Below are 25004 nucleotides of genomic sequence, written 5' to 3'. Positions count from 1 at the left end.
CGTCAGTTTTAATGATACAGTTTCGATATTTTAATTATTGTTTCGGAGTTTCGTGTACAGTAAAATGATCGGTATCTGGTTGTGTTTGCATTATTTTCACAACCGAAATTAAAAGGCAAGACAGTTTGTGTATCAATTTAGCAGCTAAAATTAGACTGATAAGTACCAATTTTGTCATGTTATCGACTAGTTTGGTTAAAAAATAAGTTTTTTGACCAGAATCATTTAATAATTACTTTAATAGTTATTTTTGTATTAAGGGTGAAAAGTACTGTTTTTTTGCTCTGAGAGGGACGTCTCAGCAGTTCTTTCAATCACAAATTACAGTATTGTACAATATCTTCCAAAAGTAATGCTTTTGTTGTTTTCAGCTGAACAAAATGATTACCTAATTTTTAATTCTACTACATCATACGCCTTTTAATATTATTTAAGTTTGACCGTAGAATCTTGATAAACGTTTGCATGTTTAAAGCTTGATGAATCCTTTAACCCACTATTGATTTATGGGCACTCACAATAATGTTATTTTAACAGAAGAGTGTTTTTACTCTAACTTTACTAATTTTACCTGTAGCAGATAATGACGTATAATTTGTCAAACTGTAGTAACCTAAAGTCGAAGTAATTTCCCGGCAAACTTGCTTACTTTTCTCATAATCAATGTTTCATAGCCCAACTTTCTTCTGGGCTTTCTTTCCTGCTTATTATACCCATATTCGAGCCATATACTTACGGTAATAGGCATGCACGCCGAGATAATACAGTGGTTTGTTGCGGCACGTAAGTATAATCGGAGCTTGATGTTTTTTTGCAATGTCTGTGATTCAATTATCAAAGTGTAGAGTGGTGGTCGCGGCCGAAATCGAAATAAACTTAGAAACACAAACTATGTCAGCCCAATTACCATTATGTAAGTAAGCGGGCATTTGAAATCACCGTTGATCACCATGCACATTTCATTGCGTTAAGTTTCCTAGAAGGTAAAGTTGCTTTTGGTATAAATGATTCGCGTTTACGTTAGCTTGTTTGCAAATTTTCGATTTTGTTTTCACGGTATTACCAATTCTGACCATTTTTATTGGAAGTTTATATTCTATTTACGATTTTGGATCTACCCTATCCATGTACCTGTGTAATGTAATGACAAGAAATCTTGAAAGTCAGTTAGACATTTTTAGGTTAAATGTTAAAAACCCTGAACTTTGTCACATTTAGGAATTATTTTTTGTTTATGCAAAAAATTCTAAGAATTCTTGCGTAACTTGGTACTATCGTACTGTATATTATGGTACAATTAGTTTAGTCATGATACCACAAGTATCTACAGAAATACCTACAAACAGTTTTTATAGTTTTGCAAGAGGAAAGTAGAGCTCATATTATTAATTCATTTTGTTTCTAGTTAAGTAACAGCATGGCATGAAAAATTGTCATATAACTTTAAAAAGAACTGTCAAAAATATTCAAGAGGCAAAATTTCAACATTTCATGGATAGGGTAGATCCAAAAAGTTCGTGAACAGACTTCATAATGAAAAAAGTCTTTCGAAGAAAATCACAAACAGCATTTAACATAGCTTGGGAAAAGCTAAGATAAGAATGTGTTCATTTTTCCTTAAGTTCAATATTTTAGGTCAGCTTTTCTTAAACATTTTGATTAGTGGAATCCCTGCATTGTTTTAATGGTTTCGACAATGAAATGCAACCAGAACTTGTGTGGTTTGATGTTCGGTTTTTGCGTACGATTACTTTCAATTGGTAGGCAAAACCCCCTAAGAGAACTGATTGGTTACAGTCAAACTTCAACCATAACGACACTGATATTTTTTATGTGAATACTATTTTGAATCCACATCGTTTACTCTTGTACTAATAACTTAATAATTATAGTTTCTTTTAGTTGTTAATAGATTTTTTTAATTTAGTTTTGTTTTCATTGTTAATAGTAATTCGTAATAGCTATTTTAGTTTAGTGGTTTGGTTTCTGTTGCCTTCTGCGAAATATTTGAAAGTCTTGACAAGTAAGTTAAGTTTTTTTATTTTACAAGCTTTGCTCCACCCTGTAAATATAAGTAAATTGTCAAAAACTCTTTTCCGAACCATAAACTTTTTTCTCTGAAATGTACAGAAGTGGAGAAATTTGGTGTTTAAATAGAGTTGGGACACCCTGTATACATTTGAATTTGACATTTCAAATGAGCAATATTTGAGTTGAAAAATAGGTATTAGCCCTGTACTGTAACATATACAGTAATGGTAATAATTATTCTATGGATAATGTTGGTTATAAATATCAGTGTTAACTGTTTATCTGGTCAAGAAAGACTTAATAAAGTGAATAGAAAAATTTATAGTACAACTCTGTTCATTTAGTTTAAAAGTTCTAATCAACGGCTCATGATAATTTAATGAAAACCATTTGATTCGATTTCAATTCATGTTTGCTAACCTTAAAAAACCATGTATTAATCTGCATGATCTAAACTAAACCATACTTTGTCCTAACAGACTCAAACCAATTTAGAATAACGCATTACATATCAGCATAATCATCAAAAACACCTTAACTGGAATCGATATAATTATATGGGTAATGACCTCATCGAAACTCCAGTTTTGTTAATTGAATTTTGCCTTTTTTGGATATGGTAATTATCGAATTATGATTAGGTATAACGGGCGCGGACCTAATCAGCAAACCGAACAAATTGGCTACACTAACGTAGAAATCGAAAGCTTAATCAGCCTAGTTTGTAAGCGTACATGGAAAAAATAAAATGCCACTTTTTTTTACTTAACGAAGCCGAATTAATGATCGTCGTCATTAATTATTTATTAACAAATTTGTAATATTTAGCCATTGATTGAACTGCTAATAACAGCACATAAATGTTGGTGGAAAAAGAATTTAGAGAATTTTAATAGTTATTTAGGTATTTTATATCAGAAATGGCATTGTCATTGCTATTTCCTGCTTTGTTAAGGATCAACTAATAAAATATTGGTGAAACGCTAAGTCAATATTAAGGACTTCTTTAAATTTAAGGTGGCCTTTACTATTCTTCTCTTAGTAACCATCTGGTGCAAACGGGCATAAAGCACTTATACCCTTAAGAACCGATAAAATAAACCACCTTTTATCCCATGATGTATCCAATTCTACACCACCGTAGTTGTAAAATGAGTATTTGCTTTACACCCGGCACATAACGTTATACCGTTCTTATACTACGTTTGTAAAACCGGCCTTTATTGTCAAACTTCAGTCTTTAATTTTTCTGGTAACACTCGCAATACGTTAAAAGAGACAAACAACGTATTGCGAGTATTACCAGCTGGGACGATAGATCCCTAAATGGGACTCGCATCCAGACAATAAAACTGGGCGATATTAACGCGCCGTTAAACGCTAAATTATTGCCGCTCCAGGGTCTCTCATTAATGCCAGAAACAGATAAAATCGGAATCCCCAAGCCCACCCGTCGAGTTTAAATATCCAGGCCACCTCCCGAACCTGCATAGTTGTGGATGTGGTGTTGTAGCGGGGAGCCAAAAAGTTAAAAATGACTTTTCCTAAACTCCGCATTATTAACGGCCTGGGAACTTTATCAATTTAGGGTTTCCGACAAAATTGATTGCTCGCGTCTCCAGACCCGTGCTAGAGCAATTCGATTGTTACAAAATAGTAAACTGGCGATCGATTGAGAGGTTTATGGGTATTGGAGAACGAATGGAAAAAATTCATCCTTGATTTACGGGGCGCAATTAAAAAACTCGTTAGGTCGAAATTTATTGGCAATTTTATTTGCATTTTTATCGGCAAACAACTTTTGGAGACCGGCAGTAATTCATTGTTAGATATTGCAAAGGAAATTGGGATTTTTTTGGCGGAAAAGTGCAAATTGAGTAGGGACATGATGTAGGAGCTATTTTTTGGTAACTGTCATTGCGATTACTGAGCTAAAAGATCAACTTTCCACTTGAATTGATAGTATTTTCATATCAGGGGTGTTTTCACAAGTTTGGTGAGTGATAGCTCCTATGACACTATTCTAATATTTTTAAATTACAAGTAGTAGTATGGACATAGTTTTTTTTTGAATTTGCTGATTAATTTGATGCTCAAACTCATTCTAAAGTACATATTAGTCTTTCCTTTTAACCCCCAGTTTTCCGAACTTATTGACTCTTTTACAGACTGGGATAGATATCAGATTTAAGTGATCGCATATAAGTTACCCGAGTTTGCCGTTATCGATATCTACAAGACAAGATTGACCACATCCGTCTGTACACATTGTCAGTAATAAGTAAAGCTTCACAGCAACTGGTGGGTTTTAAAATTTAGAGTTTTTAGACCCAGAAAGTCCGAGTTGATTTCAATATGAAAATTTGACAAATTAAATATGTAAATACTCCAAAATGGAAAGGAATTGATAACATTCAGTTAACATTTCCATCACATTTGAAAAAAATGACAAGTTTAAACAAAAAGAGGAATACGTCAATGGTCAGGCTTGTTCGAGGAGTTGTTATGGGTTGAGCTTAATTGTTCAGAAAAAAATTAGCCATGTGATTAACATATTATTAATATATTAATAAATTACTTATGAAATGAAGCAACTATTACACTCTAAGCACTATCTACTTCTAGAGATCAGTTTAACCTGGGCTAATTGAAGTGTACCTATTAACTTGTTAAGTTCATTCATTCATCATTACCATCATTATACGCTCGTTGAAGATTATACTATTAAACTAATAATTTTTGACATGTCGTCACTGTCGTTTGCTTTAAAAAGAAGACTACATTTTACGTTCTAGAACATGTGTTCCTATTCGTCTTTAAATGCTTATTATACTACTTCAGAGAGTTATCATTATGATATGGTTAAGCACTAAATATAGATTTTTGCCATTTTTGCTTTCATGAATAAATCCTGACCTCAATGGATTCAGGTGTTGCTGGGCAATTACAAAGTGAAAAAGGCCTATTCTCCCTGGTTTCATTTCGCAATTACTTTACGAAGGCTATATCCGAAGCAGCATCGACAACAATAACGTATTCATCGAATCCGGAATCCGGCCAGGGATTTTAATTTCCAGATATAACGCCCCTCGCTCGTATATATAATCCTGGAGAGCGGTGGCGGCCTCAAAAACTCAATCTGGAAAGCGTTCCAAATTCATTTCCGAATATTTCGAATATTTCATTCAGGACAAAGCGGAAGCACGGAGAGGGTCCTCTTCTACTACGCACAACTAATCTCTTACGCATCAATGGCGTTAGGGATCTTCTAATGCCGTCCGGGGATAACGGAGCCGTTAAGATCTATTGTCGGCTCGTAATTAGGTTTTATTCAGTTTTGGCTTCGACGTTCCTTGAAATTCGATTGACTTTCTTTGTCCCATTTTGCCCTTAGATTGGATTTAGTTTGGATATGGTCTTAGTTCTTTATTTTCATTTATAGATACATGGCCCACCGACCCGTTCTGTTATGGCCGTCACCATCAACCGGCCACACCTCCGCCATCTCCGAGCTTTGCCAATGACACACAGCTTAGTGAGGACGTGGTGTTTAACGTTGCCACGCTGACTCGTCGCCTGGAACAAGAACTGAGGGCGGCTAAGCGCAGTCATTTGTCTTGTGGTGAAGTACTGTTACCCTGCGGTTTACTTCAAAAGGTGAGTTTTATAATCGAAGTCGAAGAGAGTACTTGATGTACTGCGATTCTTTAAGGCAATACCACTTTGCCTAAAACTTGTATTTGGAAACTTGCTCTGCCTTAAATGACATGTCTAAATCTGATTTCCATAGATTGAGTACTGAAAGCGTGTTGAAAAGAAAGACATATGCAGAACAGAACAGAAAAATAAAAATATAGGAGTGAATATAGCAGTAATAATAGTTTTACGATCATTAGGTTGCTGATTACGAGAATCCTCTGTCTTTTGTTTTAACACTATGATCAAAACTGCACTAAATTTGGTATAATAACATAGTTAATGATTCGTGATTTGTGGTTTTCATTGTAAACATTTTAAAATAACGGAAATATTTATTGGTTTTAGGTCGCCAGGGACATAGCTTCAATGGCGGAGTCTGAGCCATGCGGGCTGCGCGGTTGCCATCTTTACATCGTGTTCGAGCCGCAAGGGGCGCTGCCATCCACTAGGATTGCCAAGATCGAATGTGACCCTGGTACGCCTTGCACCTTCGAATTGTACCTGACGCTTAAACAAAGTTCTACAGGGTGGAACTTTTTACCGCAGTTCTTAAGGTAAGTGAAATTCTATCTGGGTTGGTCCGAACAAATAAAGAAAGGTGTAGAGTAGGTTTGATGGGTATATGGAGTGCATATTAAAATTTTTATGTTAGTATCCTACTGAAGTAGTTTGTATTGTTACTTTGAAGACCGTTCAAAATGGTAAAATCAATCGTATTACAAAGATATTATTGGTAAATTCTTCTGCACGTCCCATCTTCTCTTAGAAGGTTGGCTATCATCATGGCAATACTTGCTTTGGATGCGGCTGCTCGGAACAATTCTAATGAAGTGCAGTGATACCATTCTCTCAAGTAGCATGTGACCCAGATAAGCAAGTTTTTCTGCTTTTACCATGTCTGCTGTCCAAGAAACCCCATATTTTGAAAGCTTGAAGTCTATTTAAGTCATTTTTGTTTGTTGTCCACGATTCCAATAGCGAGAACCATTAAAAATATAACATTTGGCTAGTCTGATCTTAAGTTTGACTCAGGCCTCTAGTGCAGAGAACTTTCCTCATGTTTGTAAACGCAGATCTAGCTTCACCTATTCTGCATCTTCTTTCCCCTGGAGCTCTCCAGTCTCCCAGGTCCAGGTATTTGTACCTACTCCCTCACTTTCTCAACTGTAGATGCTAATTATTCGCATGTCGTTGATGGTGTGTTTAAAAGATGGGAACTGATGGGATTCTCAGTCAACCAACAGGAACTCAGTAACTAACTTCTAAACTTAACGACTGACTTGACAACATCTTTCACCACCATGCATCTCTCCAAAACCTTTTCATCTATTAAAATAAGCTTCTGACTAGATGACGACGTAGTCAAGGGAGTTACTCTCATCTTTGTCTGAGATCTGCCACAGTAACATTTTCAAAGCACATTTTCTTCTTTTCAAGCAAACCAAAGTTTAAATCACGATGTTAGTAAGGTTAGACATGCAATAGGCAATAATAAGGCATAAGGTTAGACATGGAATGGGCAAATCTTGTTCCAAGATTTGGTCATTCTCAGTTTGCAATTCATTTTCTGCATAATATGATGGGACATTGTTTATTAATATAGTATGGCTCTTTGGGTGAGTTTTGAAAATGTAAAATAACTCTAACCATAGGGAACAAAATCATATAAATACCTGAATTTAACCACTTGGTATGTTAAAACAATTTTCGAAAGTCTGTTGTTATCTGAAACATTAATATCTACAATCAGCAAGACAAATGATTTCAAGATGTTTTGTTTCTAATTTGAATTGAAATTTATTTATACAAACAGTGGAGAATCCATCCATGTTATTCAGTAGGTAAATCATTTTTTCTATAAAATTACATAGGTTAAGATCCAAGTTTGTAGGTGTTCTAAGTGAAGGAGTAAGTGGACAATCTATTTATTAGAACTTTGTCGATTTAATTCAATATGTCCTAAACTTCAAAAGGGGCTTTACAGGTTGTCCATATTTGGAAAATATAGTTAGTTGGAACTATTTTACTGAACTGTTTTTGCCAGGAATAATTGTTTCTGTTCCGTTTCATCATAGTCAGCTTTCCGACGTATATTTGGTTAATGGGTTCATCTTAGGGGTCCAATCATTTTCATTCCATTTATACCATCTACATTGAACAGGAGAAATCACAATCCTACGCAATAATACGATCTTACCCATTTTTTTTGCGTGTGACCGAGGTAGCCGCAAGTAACACGATCGTGTCGCAAGTCACATAATACGGTTTCTGTTCTTGGAATGGTTTTAAAGGCCTTTACGAATCGGCCCGGTGCTTTTTAAGCGAACTGCTACTGATATGTTTGTTTATTTGGAGAGCCTCCTACCATAGCAGCCGAGTTGGAAACGATTTATGTGTCGAGTTTCGAATAGCGGACGTGGCTGTGAAGTTTATTGTGATAGCGATTAATAATCGGCTTCGGATCCGTTTGTTGAGACAGCTTCTGTTTTTATTATTATGAGAAATTCATAATCGATGAATGAAGCTGTTCCATTCACCGCAGCTAATTTCACCGGTTTGTTTACTGTTCCGTTAGTTTATTCGAAACCCTACGTAATATGCTTAATCCATTTAGTCAACGTGGAATGAAATATTATAGGTGTTACTTGAAAAAAAAAAAAACAGGAAATATTAGATCATGACGTTTGGTATTCTATGACCAGACGCGTCCTAGAAATTTTAAAATTAATCTTGTTACAGAATTAGAAAAAAGCCAGCTTAAAATGCAACACAGGTGGTTTAGACTAAATAAGCATTACACACTTACAGAGTAATATAAGAACGTGCAAATTATTTTTTTCTACGGTAACACATTAACAGAAAAAATATTAAGTTGTTTACTACTGTTATTGTATTGGTAGTTTTACAAGTTTTGCCTATTGGGCATCATCAGATCCAAAAAGTAAAGCCACGCCTTTTTTGGCTATTTTCTAACAGTGTACTAACCTTTTTTGGTCACTTTTATTATGCGTTTTGCTTTCAAACTACCATACTCAAGAATATAAAAAGACTTTTTCACTGTTATCAAGACACGCGGTACATATTGCATATTTTACAATGATTTCCATCCAATATTCAAGTGCAACTTAATGCCTTTTTAATCATGCATAGTAAAGTATCTCTTTAACATAAGATGATTTTGATATGGTAATTCAAACACCTTCACAAAAGAAATCGAATGAATTAGCCACGATGCTTGTCATCTTTAAAACATTAACACTAACATTGTGAAAAATCCCATAAATCTCATCCAAACAATGTATCGATACATTAAGTATTGTATTTTATCGATCTCTTCAGAATTCATCTGAGGAATAAGTATGTGATAATGATACTTTCCGAGAATAGAAACTTATTATAAAATTGCAATTAGTTTCGATACTCAGAAAGTATCATTATCACATACCGTTACGAATAGTTTCTGGCTAAGATCGATGTCAAGAAATTTCAACGAGTTTGATTACTATTTTAGCAATCAATTGAAATGTATTAGTGATGACAACAGTGGATAGGATTTTGCTTTATTTTCGTCTATGGTTTCATTGGAAACGTTTTAGTTTTAGTGTGGTTTTAACCAAATTATTTCATTATTATAAAGTCTCTATCTTTCTGGAGTATTAATCAAACACGAAATTGCTTTATTTAATCACACTTCCGATTATTTCTCCTCTTTTTGATTCAATACCTTTAATACTGGAACAACATGTCAAATAAAGGTACACATCATAATTATTGACTGCTTGTCTGCAGAAAATAATAACCGATATCCAATCAAACTTCACGATAAAATGAACAAAAATGTCAAGTACATGAAAGTAATTTATTACTTAACACCTGTTGGTGGTTTTTAATTATACTTAGACTTCGTTTCTTTGGTACGCTTTTTATTATGTGATAACATTGATTGACAGATACATAACATTTTAATTAATGTAGAAGAAAACATAAAGAACGAAGGAACATATTTCGAGTAGTAAGGACTTCATATTTTCAGTCCAAGTTTTATAAATAAAAAATTAAGTTGGTTTCAGCATTATAATTCTAGAACTTTCAGTCTACTTTACAACTCTATTCAATAGCAGCACACAAACATAATTAAAACTTGATAGTAGAAGTTGAGTTGAAGTATCAATTATTTTGCCTTATTACTTAGCATTAACGTTCATTCTTTTGGTTAAAAAAAGCTTAATCCAAACCCACTGTGCGACTTGAAAGAACCAAGTTTCCATATTTAACTTCTGAAAACAGATCGCAACTTATCAAGATTTCAATTACGATAACAAATTTATTATGAATTACTCTTTCCAATTCCAAATATTTTGATTAAAAAAAGTTACACAGTATGGAACTTGAACATTAAGAAACCATATGAAACATAGTTGTTTACATGATTGAAAAAATGTTGATACATAAATGTTGTCTTTATGTTTGAATTTTTTGATTTACATTGTTAAAATATTGGTTTGGTTGATATACAAATTTTTTTCTTGAATTATCAGTGGCGTGTGTGGAATAACATACTACATACAACAATTATTTTTTTTGCTACAAAAAGATGCTATAAACACAGTCAGATAACGCTTTTGTTTGAAGATACACTCGAATGAGATCTCATTTTTATCCGATCGTCTTCTGCATTAAATCCAAAAAAGAAACAGCAAATTATAAAAAATACTTCAACTATAATTCTTTAAAAATATGTAATACTTTTTATGGTCACATAAAAAACTTCGAAGAGAGTAAGATCATGAGAGTGTGGTGGCCGTTCACTAATTCCCTACTTCTAATGCATTTTTCACATAATTTTTGATTTAAATATACCCAAAATTACTATAGTAAATACTGTGCTGGTATGAACATCAAAATATTGATCAGATTACTTTGCCGCACTACAACGGAAAGTAACTTTACCGCACTAGAGCGGCAGAGTAGAGCTTTCTGCTAAACGTGCGGATCAGTAAGTCATTTTTGAGAACTATTTTAGGGTTTGCTAACCTTTCAAAACATAATTTTTTTGCACAAGAAATTATCAAATTTTACATTCAATCGACCTTGTATACCATATGTAGAGCCAGGGGGTAAGCAATGAAAGTAAGCAATAAATTCCAATTTACAAGAAAAAATAAACATATTTTGTCGTTCAAAAATGTTCACTTTATAAAATTTTCATTTTCCCTTGTTTTTTATTTTAGTGAAGTTTTTGCAATTAAATTTGGTATTTTTTTGCACATGAATCGTTATTCCCACTGGTTTTTTCATATAGATTTTGAAAATTTCATACTTTCAGTAAAATTTGGGACACCTTGTAAATTTCTGTACATGGTGAAATTCAAAGTAAAATGTGGTATTGTTTTTTTCTATTTGCCACATTCATAACATTTACCTTTTTACGATGTTGTTACGTCATCACATGTTATCTTAATTTTGGCTATAGGTAGACTCGTATATTTCAGATGTGGATTAAATTGTTACTTAAAACTCTTTACCTATTCCATCTGTTCTCTATGCTTAACTCTAATCAAGATGCCGATGTATGCTATACCAAATAGGGCGCACCCTTTATATAGTAATCGTCAATTATGTTTTAGGTACTTTAGCATAACAGTAAAGCGAATTAGTTCAACATCTGGCATGTTTAATGACGTTTCTTCATTACACATCAGGTTCTCTACCCATTAAGGAGAGACGCATATTCTCTCCAAAAGTGCGTTCCCCATGAAGAAAATGGAGGCGGATACTTTTCCGGCCTGTTCCACGGCCGTAATTTCCCTACTTTATTGCCGTCGACAACCTTTTTAACTGCCGTTTGCACTTTAGCGAAATGTCGCAACATCGCGTTTACCAGTCGGGCCTGTCACATTTACGTCCCGAATTGACGGAACAGGACCGAATAAACTACAACCATTAGTGTCCTTGTTGCTTCGCGTTATTGTTTCGCTTTTAGCGAAACATGGCAACGTCCGATTAAGAAAAGTTTTCCTTGGTGCGCGGGGTGGTAAAGTTAAATTTATCCCCTCGCATAATTCACGGAAAGAAAAATATTGAGAGGTCGAAGTTGCCGGTGCAATTTCAGAGGTTATCGGTAATTCGGTGTGTAAACTTGCTTTAATGGGGTTGTTTTTTGAAAGTTAATGGGCCACGCTCTATGAAAACGGTATTTTTCAGTCTCGACCGTGGTGATTTATCATACCGTCGGCACTTAATCTCCGCGTTTACGCCCGCAGTAAAAACAAACTAATTTACGATCGTCTTTTACTTGAGAACTACTAAACATACGTTATGTGTTAAGTTTCTTGAATATTGCTGAACCAAAAAATTTTTATATAGGTCGTTGGATGTTATTAAGGTGAATTCGACAGGCTTCCTCAATTCCAGTAGACGAATAATTAGAGGTTAAGCATTTTGTGTAGTCTTTTTTCGTGTTGAAATTTCCATTTAATAACAATAATTAAAATGAAACAATAAGACAATTTAAACGCGCGCCAAAAGTTCAATACTGCGTGACGTCAGTGTTGAAAAAACATTGTTGCCATACTTTGGTCAACTTATCACGACGTTACGAACTGATCTGCACGAAATTTGCATTTTAAATAAAAGGGGTTTCAAAAAAATGGAAACCTTACAGAAAACCGTTTATAAAATGTTGCAGAATTATCCAATGTCAGTCTTCTCTTTTGCTTCTGATTAGCGAAATTCATTAATGTCAATGATATTGTCACTTTTAAATTGTCAATGTTGGTAAAGGTATATACCAAGGTCTTGATTCAGAGGTTTCAATAAATCAATTGGAAGACGATTATAATTCTTCTTCTTTGTGGTCTGCCAGATGCTGGTTATGCTGGATGCTATCTTTGGCTATTTTTGCCAGTCTGTGTTTTTGTATTCTGGAAATCTGCTCGTTCCAATTGCTCCTCCTAGTGCTTGTCCATCTAACGCTTTTCTCTTGCATTATTCCCTAATTTCGTTGTTCCTTCTTTGATCCCCAAAGTGTGTTCCTTCTTAGTATTCTCATTTCATTGGTTTGCGCCATAGTATTTTTTCGCTCTGGCAGCTTGTGTATGTCATCACGGGACACATGCTTTATATGATATTCTAACTTTGGTCGGAACTGAAATACATGTATTTTTTTATATGGTTGTTCGTAAGGCTGCTGCTATCTTTAGTAAATATTGACGCCAAAATACGTCTTATGCCTTCCTGAGCTGACAATTGACATTTTTAGACGCTGTTATGCCTCATAACGGTTGTGTATTAACGTAATATTCGAAAAACTGGTTTATTTTTAATTATTCTGATATTTGGTGCGCTTCCGATAATTTTGAGTTGGAGTTATACACTTTACTGAATTACTACTCAGACAAATACAAAATTTCTTCGTGTGCAAAACCTCTAAAATCGCGCTACTCATAAAACGGACGTTTCGCAACTTTCTCCGAAGCCCGATCGTGTTCTTGATGATGATGATGATAATGATGATGACGAAAAGTCGTCACGCGTTCGGAGATTTTTTTTCCGACGGGTCAATTAAAACGCTATTAGGCGAGCTGGGGAACGATTAATTCGTTGCGAAATCGACGATAAATCGGCGGCGAAGTAAAGAGGTGGTGCATAACACAAAGTGGTTATTTTTCTCTTAAAACTTGTATTCGGTCTTTATGAGTACCTCCCCGAAGTTAAAAGGTAGTGTCTGGATGTTTATAGTTTTATTTCCAACGATCAATCTCCATTAATTTTTATAATGGGAATTTAAAAACGGCAGGGTGCTTTTCATTGAAACATTTGCGATCCTCCAACCCTATCATCATTTTATGATTAAGGTGTAATTATTTTTTAGCCCTTTTTGACTTTTAAATGAATTTTTGCAGCACAGGAAAAACACGTAATTTATGCCGTATTTTTCAAAAAAATATTTTCTTAAATTCAGGGTTTCTTTTGAATCGTTAATACGTCATTTTTATGAAGTGTTTTAGACGTGTTTATTTTGGACATAGGAGATTAACATGGGAAATCAATTTTTATTTTTTTGCGCCTGTACGGTTCATTTAATGAAAAAACGCTTTAGATAAAAGTTGTAGAGCACATTTTTGGCTATCAATTTGTAATTTTTTCAATAGCGTAGGTTTGACCGTTAAGACGCAAAACGGCTCCAAAATTCGGCAATTTAATATTTCACGCCAAACATTCAAAACAAATTTAAGTAATAATTTTGAGTTACTACCTACCCACATAATGCAAACAAAATAAAAAGAAATCTTGACAAAGACACTTTATCAGTAGCCATTTATTTATAACCTCGTTCAATGTCTCTACATAATTTATTTACTTTGTAGCTAAGTTCTTTAAGAAAACACTGGTTTTGCTTACAAATATTTAATGAGGACGACGGAATCACCTATTTCAAGCCTCTTCCTAACACTTCAAACCATTTAAAGTGATGAAAACAGTGAACAAGGAAGGCCTGCAGATCTATAAATATTATTCATGAATATTAACAAAAATTGAGATACAAACGTTACAAAATTTTCCTAATACAGATTTAAACTAAATGAAACTTCCATTTGAAACATTAAGATTACAATAAGAATTAAAGTTGTAATATTCTTTTCGTGTCAAACTGATTAAAGTCTGCAACTTTGCAAGTTTTTTGATATTTGGCTTCTGTGGCTAAAGACTGGATTTCGTCCAGATGACAAAGTTTAGATAATACGTGATATGCACTTAAGAACCAAAAACCAGTTAACACCAAGAAAAATATAGAAAGAGCTTCAACACACTTTTTTCTGCAAAGATGGTGGCTGCCAATTGAAAGCAGCTGTTTTTGATCAATCCCAAACTAGCAATAGTGCTGTGATCTGCGATTGGACCAAAAAATAAACTTAACCAATCATAAATGATTTACACAAATACTGCAGATGTGGACTTTTACCATTAGAGGCGGATAATATTGCCTTTTGTCATCGTCATCTCTTTCGAGGGTGTGAAATGTTTTTCTCGTTTTTTTGTGATGATTCGTTTGGATACCGTTTCCTTGGACGGAAGAAGTGATTCTTAAACCTTTCTTTGAAATGGGAGAAGAAATTTATCGAGGAAAAGGTATACTACAACATGTATCAGACTAACACTTTTCTTGAGAATCTCGTTTTGGGAAGAGAACGACATCGTCTCTCTCATCTCTATACAATATATTACGGCCAGAATATTCACCACAACAGCTCTCTGTGTTTTGGAAGTTTACAGAGCTCGATTGTTCTATTTTGATCAAAAGCTGTCCACTTTATCCATTACTTCCCTTCTGTTATAAACTTCTTGGCAGGCGATGTTACTTTTCTGAAATCGTTTTTCTGGGTGGTTTGCAATAACTTCTGCTTTGGCGATTTTTTTTAGCAGAAAATTCCTGTGTTTGTTGTTTGTGTGACTGTGGGCAATCTTCTTCATCGTACTTTTCTGCTACATACTTTGTTATACAAAAGCACTAGCTTGATATTTATGATGGACGATCCCATTTTACCCTCCTTTATTTATAATTAACTTGACTTGTATAACACTTTTTTCGATACCTTGTATATTTTTCCCGATGACCGACCGTTTCCAGACATTAGCGACTCTGCATGTTTAAAATGAATTTGCAACAATTTTTCCTGAAATAATCATGAGGAATTTCGTTACCGTGCAAATGTCCGGATGTGGGAGCTTTGCAGGTTATAAATTAAAAGGGAGACCTTGGGAAGGGCATGAGTAAGCCGGAAGTTTTGCGTGCTATTTCCGGAGTGCATTATTTTCGCAACGTAACGCGGCTGTAATAACCATTAAGGCGTTCGTACGAGTTAGACAAGGGTGCGAAAAGTTTACCTTTCTAAAAACGGGGAAAAACTTGAGCGAATGGCAAACATTTTTAGTTCTGACCTATCCATAAATTATGGAAATCCTTCTCTAACCCTAGTGCAATGTAAAAATTTCCATTTATAATGCACCTAGTCACGATGAATTGTGGTTCAAAATCTACTTTCAAGGAATTTCAATTTTCCGCTTGTTCTTCTATGTAAATCGATTTGGTGAATGATAAATTTATTTTCGGAAGGTTTGGATTATCGCACATTTCGTCACTTAATTGATCTCTCGGACTGCAAGGCCAGGAAAACGTATTCAATCTTATTCTTGGACGTAAAGCGATTTGTCAAGATTGAAGACTGTAAAATTAACATAATATTTTGAATGTTCAATATTCCGGAAAATACCAAGTTGTTTGGCTGGATTCGACGTCAGATTATTTGAATAGTGGAAGATTGCCCTGAATGCTCTCTTATCTGTCTTCTAATTTCGTATCATACAATCTAATTCCCTTTTTTTTTCAAAACTTGCCTGCACAGAGTGGAATTTCATAAATAGTACATTGTTGTAATAGGAGTAAAAAACAAAAATAATTTTAAGTCAGGGAACTGAAATGTTTACATTAAAGTCAACATTCTCATAGCTACTAAATCTTAATAAAGGTTTCCAAGTATTTGTTGGGCTCTTGTAAAAATTAAATATTAGTTTTTAGTGTATAAATTCAATTTTCAACCTAAAAGTATCAGAATTTAGTTAAAATTATGAAGTATCCTAGACAATTATCATCAAACCCCAATGATTTGAAGTTTTTGCAAAAAAACTTGAAAAAATAGGTTAATAATTTGTATCCCTCAACCTGTCCAATACAGAGACGTAATAATATACAAAGTGTCCTATGACAATACCTTACGAGGTTAACAGCATGAATAATTTCAAATACTTCACAGTTTTGTTAAGACACATTTCGTGAACTGAGTTTGGGCAATGCAATGACGAAACAGTTGCAATGATGTCACTTCTTAAGCAATTTCTTTATAAGGTTAGTTTTAATTTTGAACTAAAATATTTATTTTTTCAGGTCAATTTTACTTTAAAACATCAACTTTTCAAATTAAATTACTTAATTATCTTCGTTTTAGTATTTTTTTACTTTATAGTCAATTGTCTATTGCTGAAAATTGCTCTTTAAATCTCTTAGTAATTTTTCATGGATATTTTAAATGTAACATACATTTGCATTATATTATTTAGGTGGTTAACTGATTAGCTTATTATTATAAATATTAAATATTAGCTATAAATTAAGTAAAGGTTCATTTGGTTAATTCAAACTGGTTTCCTTTTCTGTTAAGGTCTGAACATACATACTTATACTACTGTAAGTGTCTGCAATGTCAAATATTAGTTGGTTAATGACCGATTGCACCCACGTATTCTAGTTTAACTTTGTTTTGACTGTAACATTCTGCAACTGAAACTGTCACATTCAAATGCCAACTTAAAATGTGGTTACAACTTATTCTCCTAGTCATCATAGGTATGCCTAAGTTTTTTACAAAGATTGATGTCCTATTGTTGAGATATTTGATTTTCAAAATGGTATAAAAATGGTTTAAAAAAAAATAAATTAATTTTTTCACCTTTTCTTTCAAAATCAAATATCTAGTTTATCAACACGATCAAAACTGAAAAATGTTCATAAAAAATATCATTAAAGTGATTAGAAGTAAAGTCTGTACTAAAGACTATTCAGTAAACAAAATCTCCCCTATTTATTACTGGTTATTTTCTATTTTTTTGACTCTAATAATGATATTATCACTCACTGGAATTTCCAAACGAATTTCATGTTTTGCATGAAACGGATATCAACAGGAATTGAATCTCAAGGGAATAATCATTAATTGACATTTAGCTAATTTTACTTTGTCAAAACTGATTACACTGGTCCAGTTTTTTCTTTTTGTTAGCTAGTATCATTCCATATTCTTTTTATACCAGTTCATTTTGTTACTCTCTGTTTTAACGATTTCTTATAGAAACATACAAAATAATTCAAAGTTAAATATTCATATTGACTGACTACTAAAAATAAATTTGGTTTAACATAAATTTCTATTTGTTTCAGAAATCTAACTAGAGGAGGGACAGTAGTACTAAGTCGCGCTTACACTCTGAGCAAGAAAAAACTCTACCGTTCCTACGTGGATCAAATCCAGCCAGCGAAATGAACGAAGATTGATGATCCGTAAGACTGATTTTGAATGAATTTTCACAAGCGCGAATGACAAAAAAATAGCTTTTCCGACGCTCGGAAACATATTTTCTTGATGGGTTTACTTGAAAATAAGGGTTTTTTTCCAAACGCGGTCACAATTTCGTTATATTGTCGCTCCCACTATCTGTTATTCATTCTTTCTAAAAGTTATTTTTTTCGCGTCAGTATTTTACACAGTACCTATTAAAATTGTCTTAATAAGCAGTAGGTGGTGTTTCTCTTGCTTTTTACTGTCTGTAGGGTCAGTTGTATAGGTTCAGTTTAACTTCAGACTGGTGTTTAACTATAACTTATACAAATGACCCTTAGGGTGGGTCCGGTTGCTTGATCAAAAAAAACACGACTGATGAGTGAACATTTAGATACTTAAGACTAAAAAAAGCAATATTTTTCTATACCGCATTCGAAACTGTTCCAATGGGAAGCTATTTTGTAGACTCTAACCAAATTTGCGAGCAACTTGGACCCACCTTGCGTAGCTGTCTTAATATTGTATCCGACTACACTTAATCAAATTAATCTGTGTGTTAATCAAAAATTTCTTAAAGCAGAAAAAATAAAATACAAAAAAATGTGACACGTAGTGATCATGTGGTGTCTTCAGGAAGAGTTTCAGACAGAGTTTCTCACCTCCAAGTGCTTGATTTCGCACCTACAATAATGGAATTCTGTATGAAACTCTCAAAAATCTAAATCAGTAGAGTTGTTGTAGAGATAATCATATTGAATGAATATTTAAAGTAGATTCTTATATGTGACTGATTGGGAATATCCTGAGGTTGGGCTTTAATTTTTGGTTTTGCAGTCATTTTGAGTCTAAAGTTAGGTTGGTAGTGATTGGGTGTTGAGTTGTCATATCTATTACTTATCCACTTAGAATATTTTTACAGCCAAAAGACGTTGGACTGTCTTAAGAGGGTAGCTGAGTAAACCGAATCACATTAATGTCTAATCTCAGACTTAAATGTTAATTCCTTTACTTTTCAAACCATTTCTACAGTTTATACGTACTAAATAATGATTGAAAATCGAAGGGATTACTGATTAAACAAAGGTTTTCGTCAGTATGTTGAAGAGAAAGTAAATGTTTTTGCCCTAATTTTTTTTTTACTATGATTAAAGGCACTGCATATTTTTTGTTTTGTATATTCTTACTTGGTCGTTTATTTACGCTCTTTCGTATTTTAATAGTGCAAATTATTAATTATTAAGAGGTTTGAGAAACCTTTTTGCACAAGCTTTTAGGGACCAAATCTTCTGGATTCAATAGGATTACTTATTAATGTAAATATACTCTTTTGACAAAAGCTTTAAACCTGGAAAGTTTAATTTAGTTCCAAAGTGCTTTTACCTATTTCCGTACTTCAGAAATTAAAAATTAAGCTAAACAGAAATGTTACAGTTTACTAGTTAAGTAAATTGCACTTATTAGTTAATCTGTAGTGTTTGTTTTGATTCATCGTAAAAGTATACTATTTTTTAACAGTGCGTTACAAAAAATATTATATTATTTTATTGACTGAACAAAATGAACATCATTGATAAACTTTTTTTAAGCGTAAATTCAAAGCTCTCTAAATATTAAAATTGAGTTTTTTTAGTCTGTGATATAACTTCCAAAAACTAGCTAAATTGCTTTGTAGCAGGATTTCAAATTATTCCGTAAACCCAAACATGATCACTGATTTAAAGTTGTTTATTCGACGCTACGAAAATAATGTTAACTAGAATTTTACGTTTTTCTGTTATCTAAAACGCATGCAGGACATGCTGGAAAATTTCTGGATTACCTGGAAAAAAACACGTTTCCGTATATTCCAAGTTAATTTAGTTTAGTGCGGTAAACATCGCACTATTAATGTCTGTAAGTTTAGTTTGATTTTCTCATATTACAAATACAGGAAGGAACTTTAAGCCACATGTTCACCTTAAATTAAGTCGATGACAATTTTGCTAAATTTGACAGGAGTCCTTTTAAGCCTAGTTTATAAAAGAAATTTTAACTTTAGCTGTAACTTTAGCATTAGTAATAAATTTAGTATTAACCCTAAAAAAGAAAGGTAATAAAACCCCTAATTTAACCATACAGTTTTCTGAAAAGTAACCTAACTTTAATGTTAATTTTTTCAAGTTTTCTGTTTGCTTTTAATAGCAAAAGAAAATTCTTTGAATTTCTGTTTAGAAATTTCATAAAATAAAAGCAAAAATTTAATATTAAGAGGAAGTTTAAACATTGGAGATTTAACTTTAGTATTAGCTGTAAGAAAATTTATAATTTTATGTAAAACTAAGGTCAGCATCAATTACAGCTAAATTTACAGTTCCAGTTAAATTTTGTTTTATAAACCAGGTTTTACTACAACCAATGTAAATACTTTGTAAGACAATAACAGTAACCATCAAAATTAAAACTGCAGATAGTTTGACAGCTGTCAATTCACTACAACCAATGCAAATAGTTTAATATCAATAAAACATTATGGGCAGAATGCGATACAAAAATTTCACTTTACCAAACTCTTCATCTTTTTTAATATGACAGTGATGCCAATCTAGTATAATTTTCAATTTTGTAGGATGGAGAAGTAAAACGTAATCAGATAAATTAAAAAACCATTAGAAAATACTGACTGATCAGAAAACTTTTGACAGCTGACGAACACATCGATTAGCAATTGCTATATAATAATTATGTGATAACTCTGACACACATATTTCCACTGCCCATTAAAATATTCCAATTCTTCTCTAAATGTATTGTTTATACATGATCTTGTAATATAAACAATATATTTACATAAAGGATGAGAACTGTACTTTTTAAGCAAAAAAATAATTAAGGCCCATTTACACTTCAGGATATTCAAGCCTTGTATCGGACTATAGTCATTGGACGTGATATTAGAGTGATTTTTTTATACAGTACCTGCACACCCGCCGATTTTGCGCACGTATATTTAGGGCTCGTTTAAAATCTGAAAGTTTCAGACTCGAAACGAATTTCGTCGACCAACTGAGGCCGGACCTGTAAAGGGCCGGCTCGATCCGACCAAAAAAAAAAAAGAACGATTTCTTCCAAAACTATATCAAATGAAACCTTTTTAGACTTGTGATCCGAATTAAAAAAAAAGTACGCAAATCCGGGTGTCTTTATACTTTTTCGAGACAATTTTTCCGCACATTTTTCTTACGTTTTTAAGCTAGTTTTAGTGATCTCAGAATTTGCCAGCACCCCAAGTGATGTATTTAATGTTGTACCTAATCGGAAAAATTATTTGTGTGAAATTGTCTCGAAAATTTATACGTAATTAAGGTTGATCAAATTATTATTATTCTTGCAAATTATTAATGTTTAATAGGGTTTTTGAATTTAATCGTCCCCTTCATCGTGAACGCAAGCGTGTAGAGAATTTTTGTTTTAGTTGTTTTGTTGATCTGTTTACAGTAGGGTGGCTTATTTAATATACAGAGTGTCCCAACGATAGACTAAAGTATATAGTATATCTTCGTTAGCTTGCAAAGTTGATATTTTGTAAAGAGTTCAAAAGCATAGTTTAAAAAATATGTATGTATATACAGAGTGATGCAAACAACTGTGACGCATATAATATTAATTTGGTTGATCATGTCATACAGCGTGGAAAAATGTTGGATTTACATGTTTTTATACAGAATGTGTATACAGGGTCGTTACACATTACGAGAGAGATTTAGTTTTTCTTTTTTGCAATAAAATTTTCAATTTTTATTTTGGTATTTCATGGTATTTACACCATGAAATTGAAATGAAAAAATTTAATTAACACATTCACATATCTCATCTTCTAAATAGTAAATCAAATCTCAATACACTGTTGCCAAATTTTGTTCGGTTTTGGATAAATTTCCAGTGTCTGAGATATTGACACTTACTTTTTAAATACGGACCTGCAATAACTTCCTTCCTTCCTGCATCTTTTCTTTCATTAATTTTTTTTATAATTTTTCTCATGTAAATGCTCTGTTCAAGAAAGTAGTTTTTTTTATTATTAAAGTTTTCCAAAGTTTGAACTCATTTTGGCTCTTTTAGAAAAAGTAATCGGCAATTTTGGTTCAATTGCGGAGTTTCTTGGATTTTCCTAGTTTCCTGGGTCACGGGAGTCTTATCCCATCCAAAAATTACGAATAACTACGTTTTTTTGACATTGTTTTTGAATTTTTACGCCCTTTTTTACCTCCAATAGCTAGTTTATTCAATTTACGTCAAAAAATCACTGGAGAGAAGTTGTAATCAGGACACAAATGTTTCCAAAAATATTCCTACTTATGATCGTTTCGTGTACCTACCGTTTTTGACATTTTTGGACCTAAAACTTGGAAATGGTTAGAACCCTTAAAAAATTACAGTTTGTCATCTGAAACTCCATTTTGATGTAAATCCACTAGTTTCATGGTAAAACAGAAACTAGTGGTAAACTTAGAAAATACCTTTTTTCATTTTAAACCTTTAAAACACATTCAAGGAACTTCTAAACATTGTAAAACTGTCTCAGAAACTGGAAAATATAAGAAATTGTCTTTTAAACTAGCAAAAACAACTTTATGGCAAAAAAAAAAGTTTGTTTGTTTGTTATAATTATTCTAGTTTCCTGGAAAATTGACAGTTTGGCAATGCAGCGCACTAAAAAGAAACGTCCGTATTTTTGCTCTCTTAACGTCCAGTCAGATAAATATTTACAAATCTACTGTTCAAATTTAGCCTTTTTCTCATTATAAAACTGTTCCAAACAATTGTAGGACTTTACTTTAATCCTTAATAACTTGGTAATTTAAAGATGGGGTATATCTATCTCAAAGGCATTGACAGATAGTTCAGATTCTGCGTTTTTCAAAATTTTGTTTGCTAGAGGGTGCTAAAGTTGGTTTATAACCAACAGATGTTTTTTACCATTTTTTTTAATATTTTTGAAATCGAACTAAATTTGGCAACAGCGTCTCGAACGTTACTTGTAAAGTTTTTAGGTGTTTTGGCTTGGTCATAAAATAAGACAAGCAGTTTATGCGCTTTTCCGATATACACCCTGTATTTCCTCAAATTAATTTTTATTTCTTTATTTCTCTCAGAGTTATTAAGATATTTAGCTCAAATCTGTTTTCTGTACCGCCTTGTATACGCAAAAGTAATTTTAAACTATACAGCTTTATCTCTCAAACATTATTCTCAAAACCAATAAGATGATACAGTTTAGTCTATTGTTGATACCCTGTACAGCGATCACAGTGAAGGGTGACCATTCGTGTAAATTTTTTGTACATGTTACTATTACTTTCAAGTAGAACGCTCATTATCCTTTTGTGATAAAATTAGTAACAATAAACGTACAGGGTCGTTCCTAAAATTAGGAACCCCCTATGCAAGATATATTATTCGAAACACCAGAGAGTAAAAGATAACCATAATAATAAACAGCCGTTGCGGCTGATATCATTATTACTCTTTGCACTAAGTATTTACTAATTAGTAGTTAGGTAGGATATTATAATTATTTCAAATTATCATCAGTATTTTGCAAATTTATTAGTATTAGTTAGTTTATTATTAAATAACAAATTAACGATGGAGTGTGGTTGGGGAGCGACGTTAAAAAACACTTGAGCAATACTAATATGAAGTCGCTCTCTAACTTAATGGCTGTAATAACCGATAAGTTTTGCGCTCTAAGCCTTTAAACACACTTTTCATTATGGCACGGTTTAGTATCGTCTCTAAATACTCCACATGAAATTTAATTAGTGTGAAACAGGCGGTGCTAAAACCGGCAAAATCATAACAAGCGAATTTTCTAGGTAGGAATTTAAATAATCTTGTGTGATATTGTACTTATTTTGTACAACGCTTTTTGTACTTTATCAAAAATTTTATTATCAATGATGATTACCTGCTAGGTATGTGTAAAAGAACGTTTCGTCAATAAAGATTACTACATAGGATCGATTTGTATTATTTCCAGTTTCCTTGCTTCCTATATACTCAGCTAAATAATTACGATTTGAGTAGATTTACGACCCATTTTGACTCGGGATATCAAAACTCACGCTCCATAAATTTCGTTGCATTGCTCGCGGGTCTCACCAATTTCCTGTATTTTCCGCTTGAACTCGTACATTACTCAAACCGAACTTCTTTGTTTAACTTTTAAATTTCTGTCCGCAATAGTACGCCAGACAGTTAGAATTATGTATTTATGGGGGATTTTTATATGAAGATGGATAATCTTCAGAAGTTGTTGTATGATTTGCTACTTTGGACTATTAAGGCCTGGTTCACAACTTCTTACGCTAGTAACTCAGTAAAATGCTAATTTTTAATAATTTCATTTATTATTACTGGGTTATATGTTACTGACCGAGATATTAGACAGTTCTTGTGACTGTAGTTCCCTTTTTTTTTATACCTCAAAGAGGTATAAGAGAACTTTTATGTGTTAATCCATAAGTAAACGGGATGAGCCACAATACAGAAAAAATATTTACGGTTTATTCCTTTGAAGCGAGCACCTGGAATCCCTATAATCCAAATGTGTCCTGGATAAGGAGGACTACTATGGGGATCTTGAAAACGTTAGAGATACAGATTTCCTTAAATGGGAGAAAAGTCGCTTTTCGAGATATTTTGAATAAAGTGATTTTTTTGAGAGAAAGGACAGAAGACGTCTCGAGACAACTACTGGGGCATAACGCTGCTAAACACAAGTATGAAACTCTTTACCGGCATTTTGAAGGAAAGACTTGAAACACAAATAACAAACAGGGAAGAACAACAAGGCTTCAGACGAAACAGATACCACGACCGACGCCATATTCATTATCGAACAACGAAAAGAAAAATCAATCGAATTTAATACACCAGCATATGTCTGCTTCATTGATTTGACCAAGGCATTTGATAAGGTTCGCCTCTCCGACATCATAAATATACTGATAGCGAAAGAAACAACAGACACCATCGTAAGAGTAGTTCGCAGTCTCAATATGAACAACACGACTAAAGTAAAGGCAGGAGACACTTAAACGGAAGAGTTGCCGACACCAGGAGGCATCAGACAATGTGACAGCCTTAGCCCATTTCTGTTCAATCTCTTAATGGACA

At 33.2% G+C, this 25004-nt stretch overlaps 1 protein-coding gene across 1 annotated transcript in view; it reads left to right on the top strand.

Moving 5' to 3' along the window:
• LOC145725519 (protein charybde-like) overlaps positions 1-23845 on the top strand; it is a 31140-nt gene extending 7295 nt beyond the window's left edge. Inside the window, exons 2-4 of the mRNA XM_081974320.1 lie at positions 5474-5688; positions 6076-6284; positions 17726-23845. Of these exons, the coding sequence (XP_081830446.1) occupies positions 5474-5688; positions 6076-6284; positions 17726-17828 (527 nt within the window). The 3' untranslated portion in view covers positions 17829-23845. The remainder of the gene's footprint in view (positions 1-5473; positions 5689-6075; positions 6285-17725) is intronic.
• Positions 23846-25004: the final 1159 nt, after the last annotated feature.

This window comes from Ips typographus, linkage group LG1 (genome assembly GCF_016097725.1).
Source record: "Ips typographus isolate SLU linkage group LG1, UJ_Ityp_2.0, whole genome shotgun sequence".
Lineage (NCBI taxonomy): Eukaryota > Metazoa > Arthropoda > Insecta > Coleoptera > Curculionidae > Ips > Ips typographus.
The sequence above is the reverse complement of the archived record's forward strand: the minus strand, read 5'-3'. Positions and strand labels throughout refer to the sequence as shown.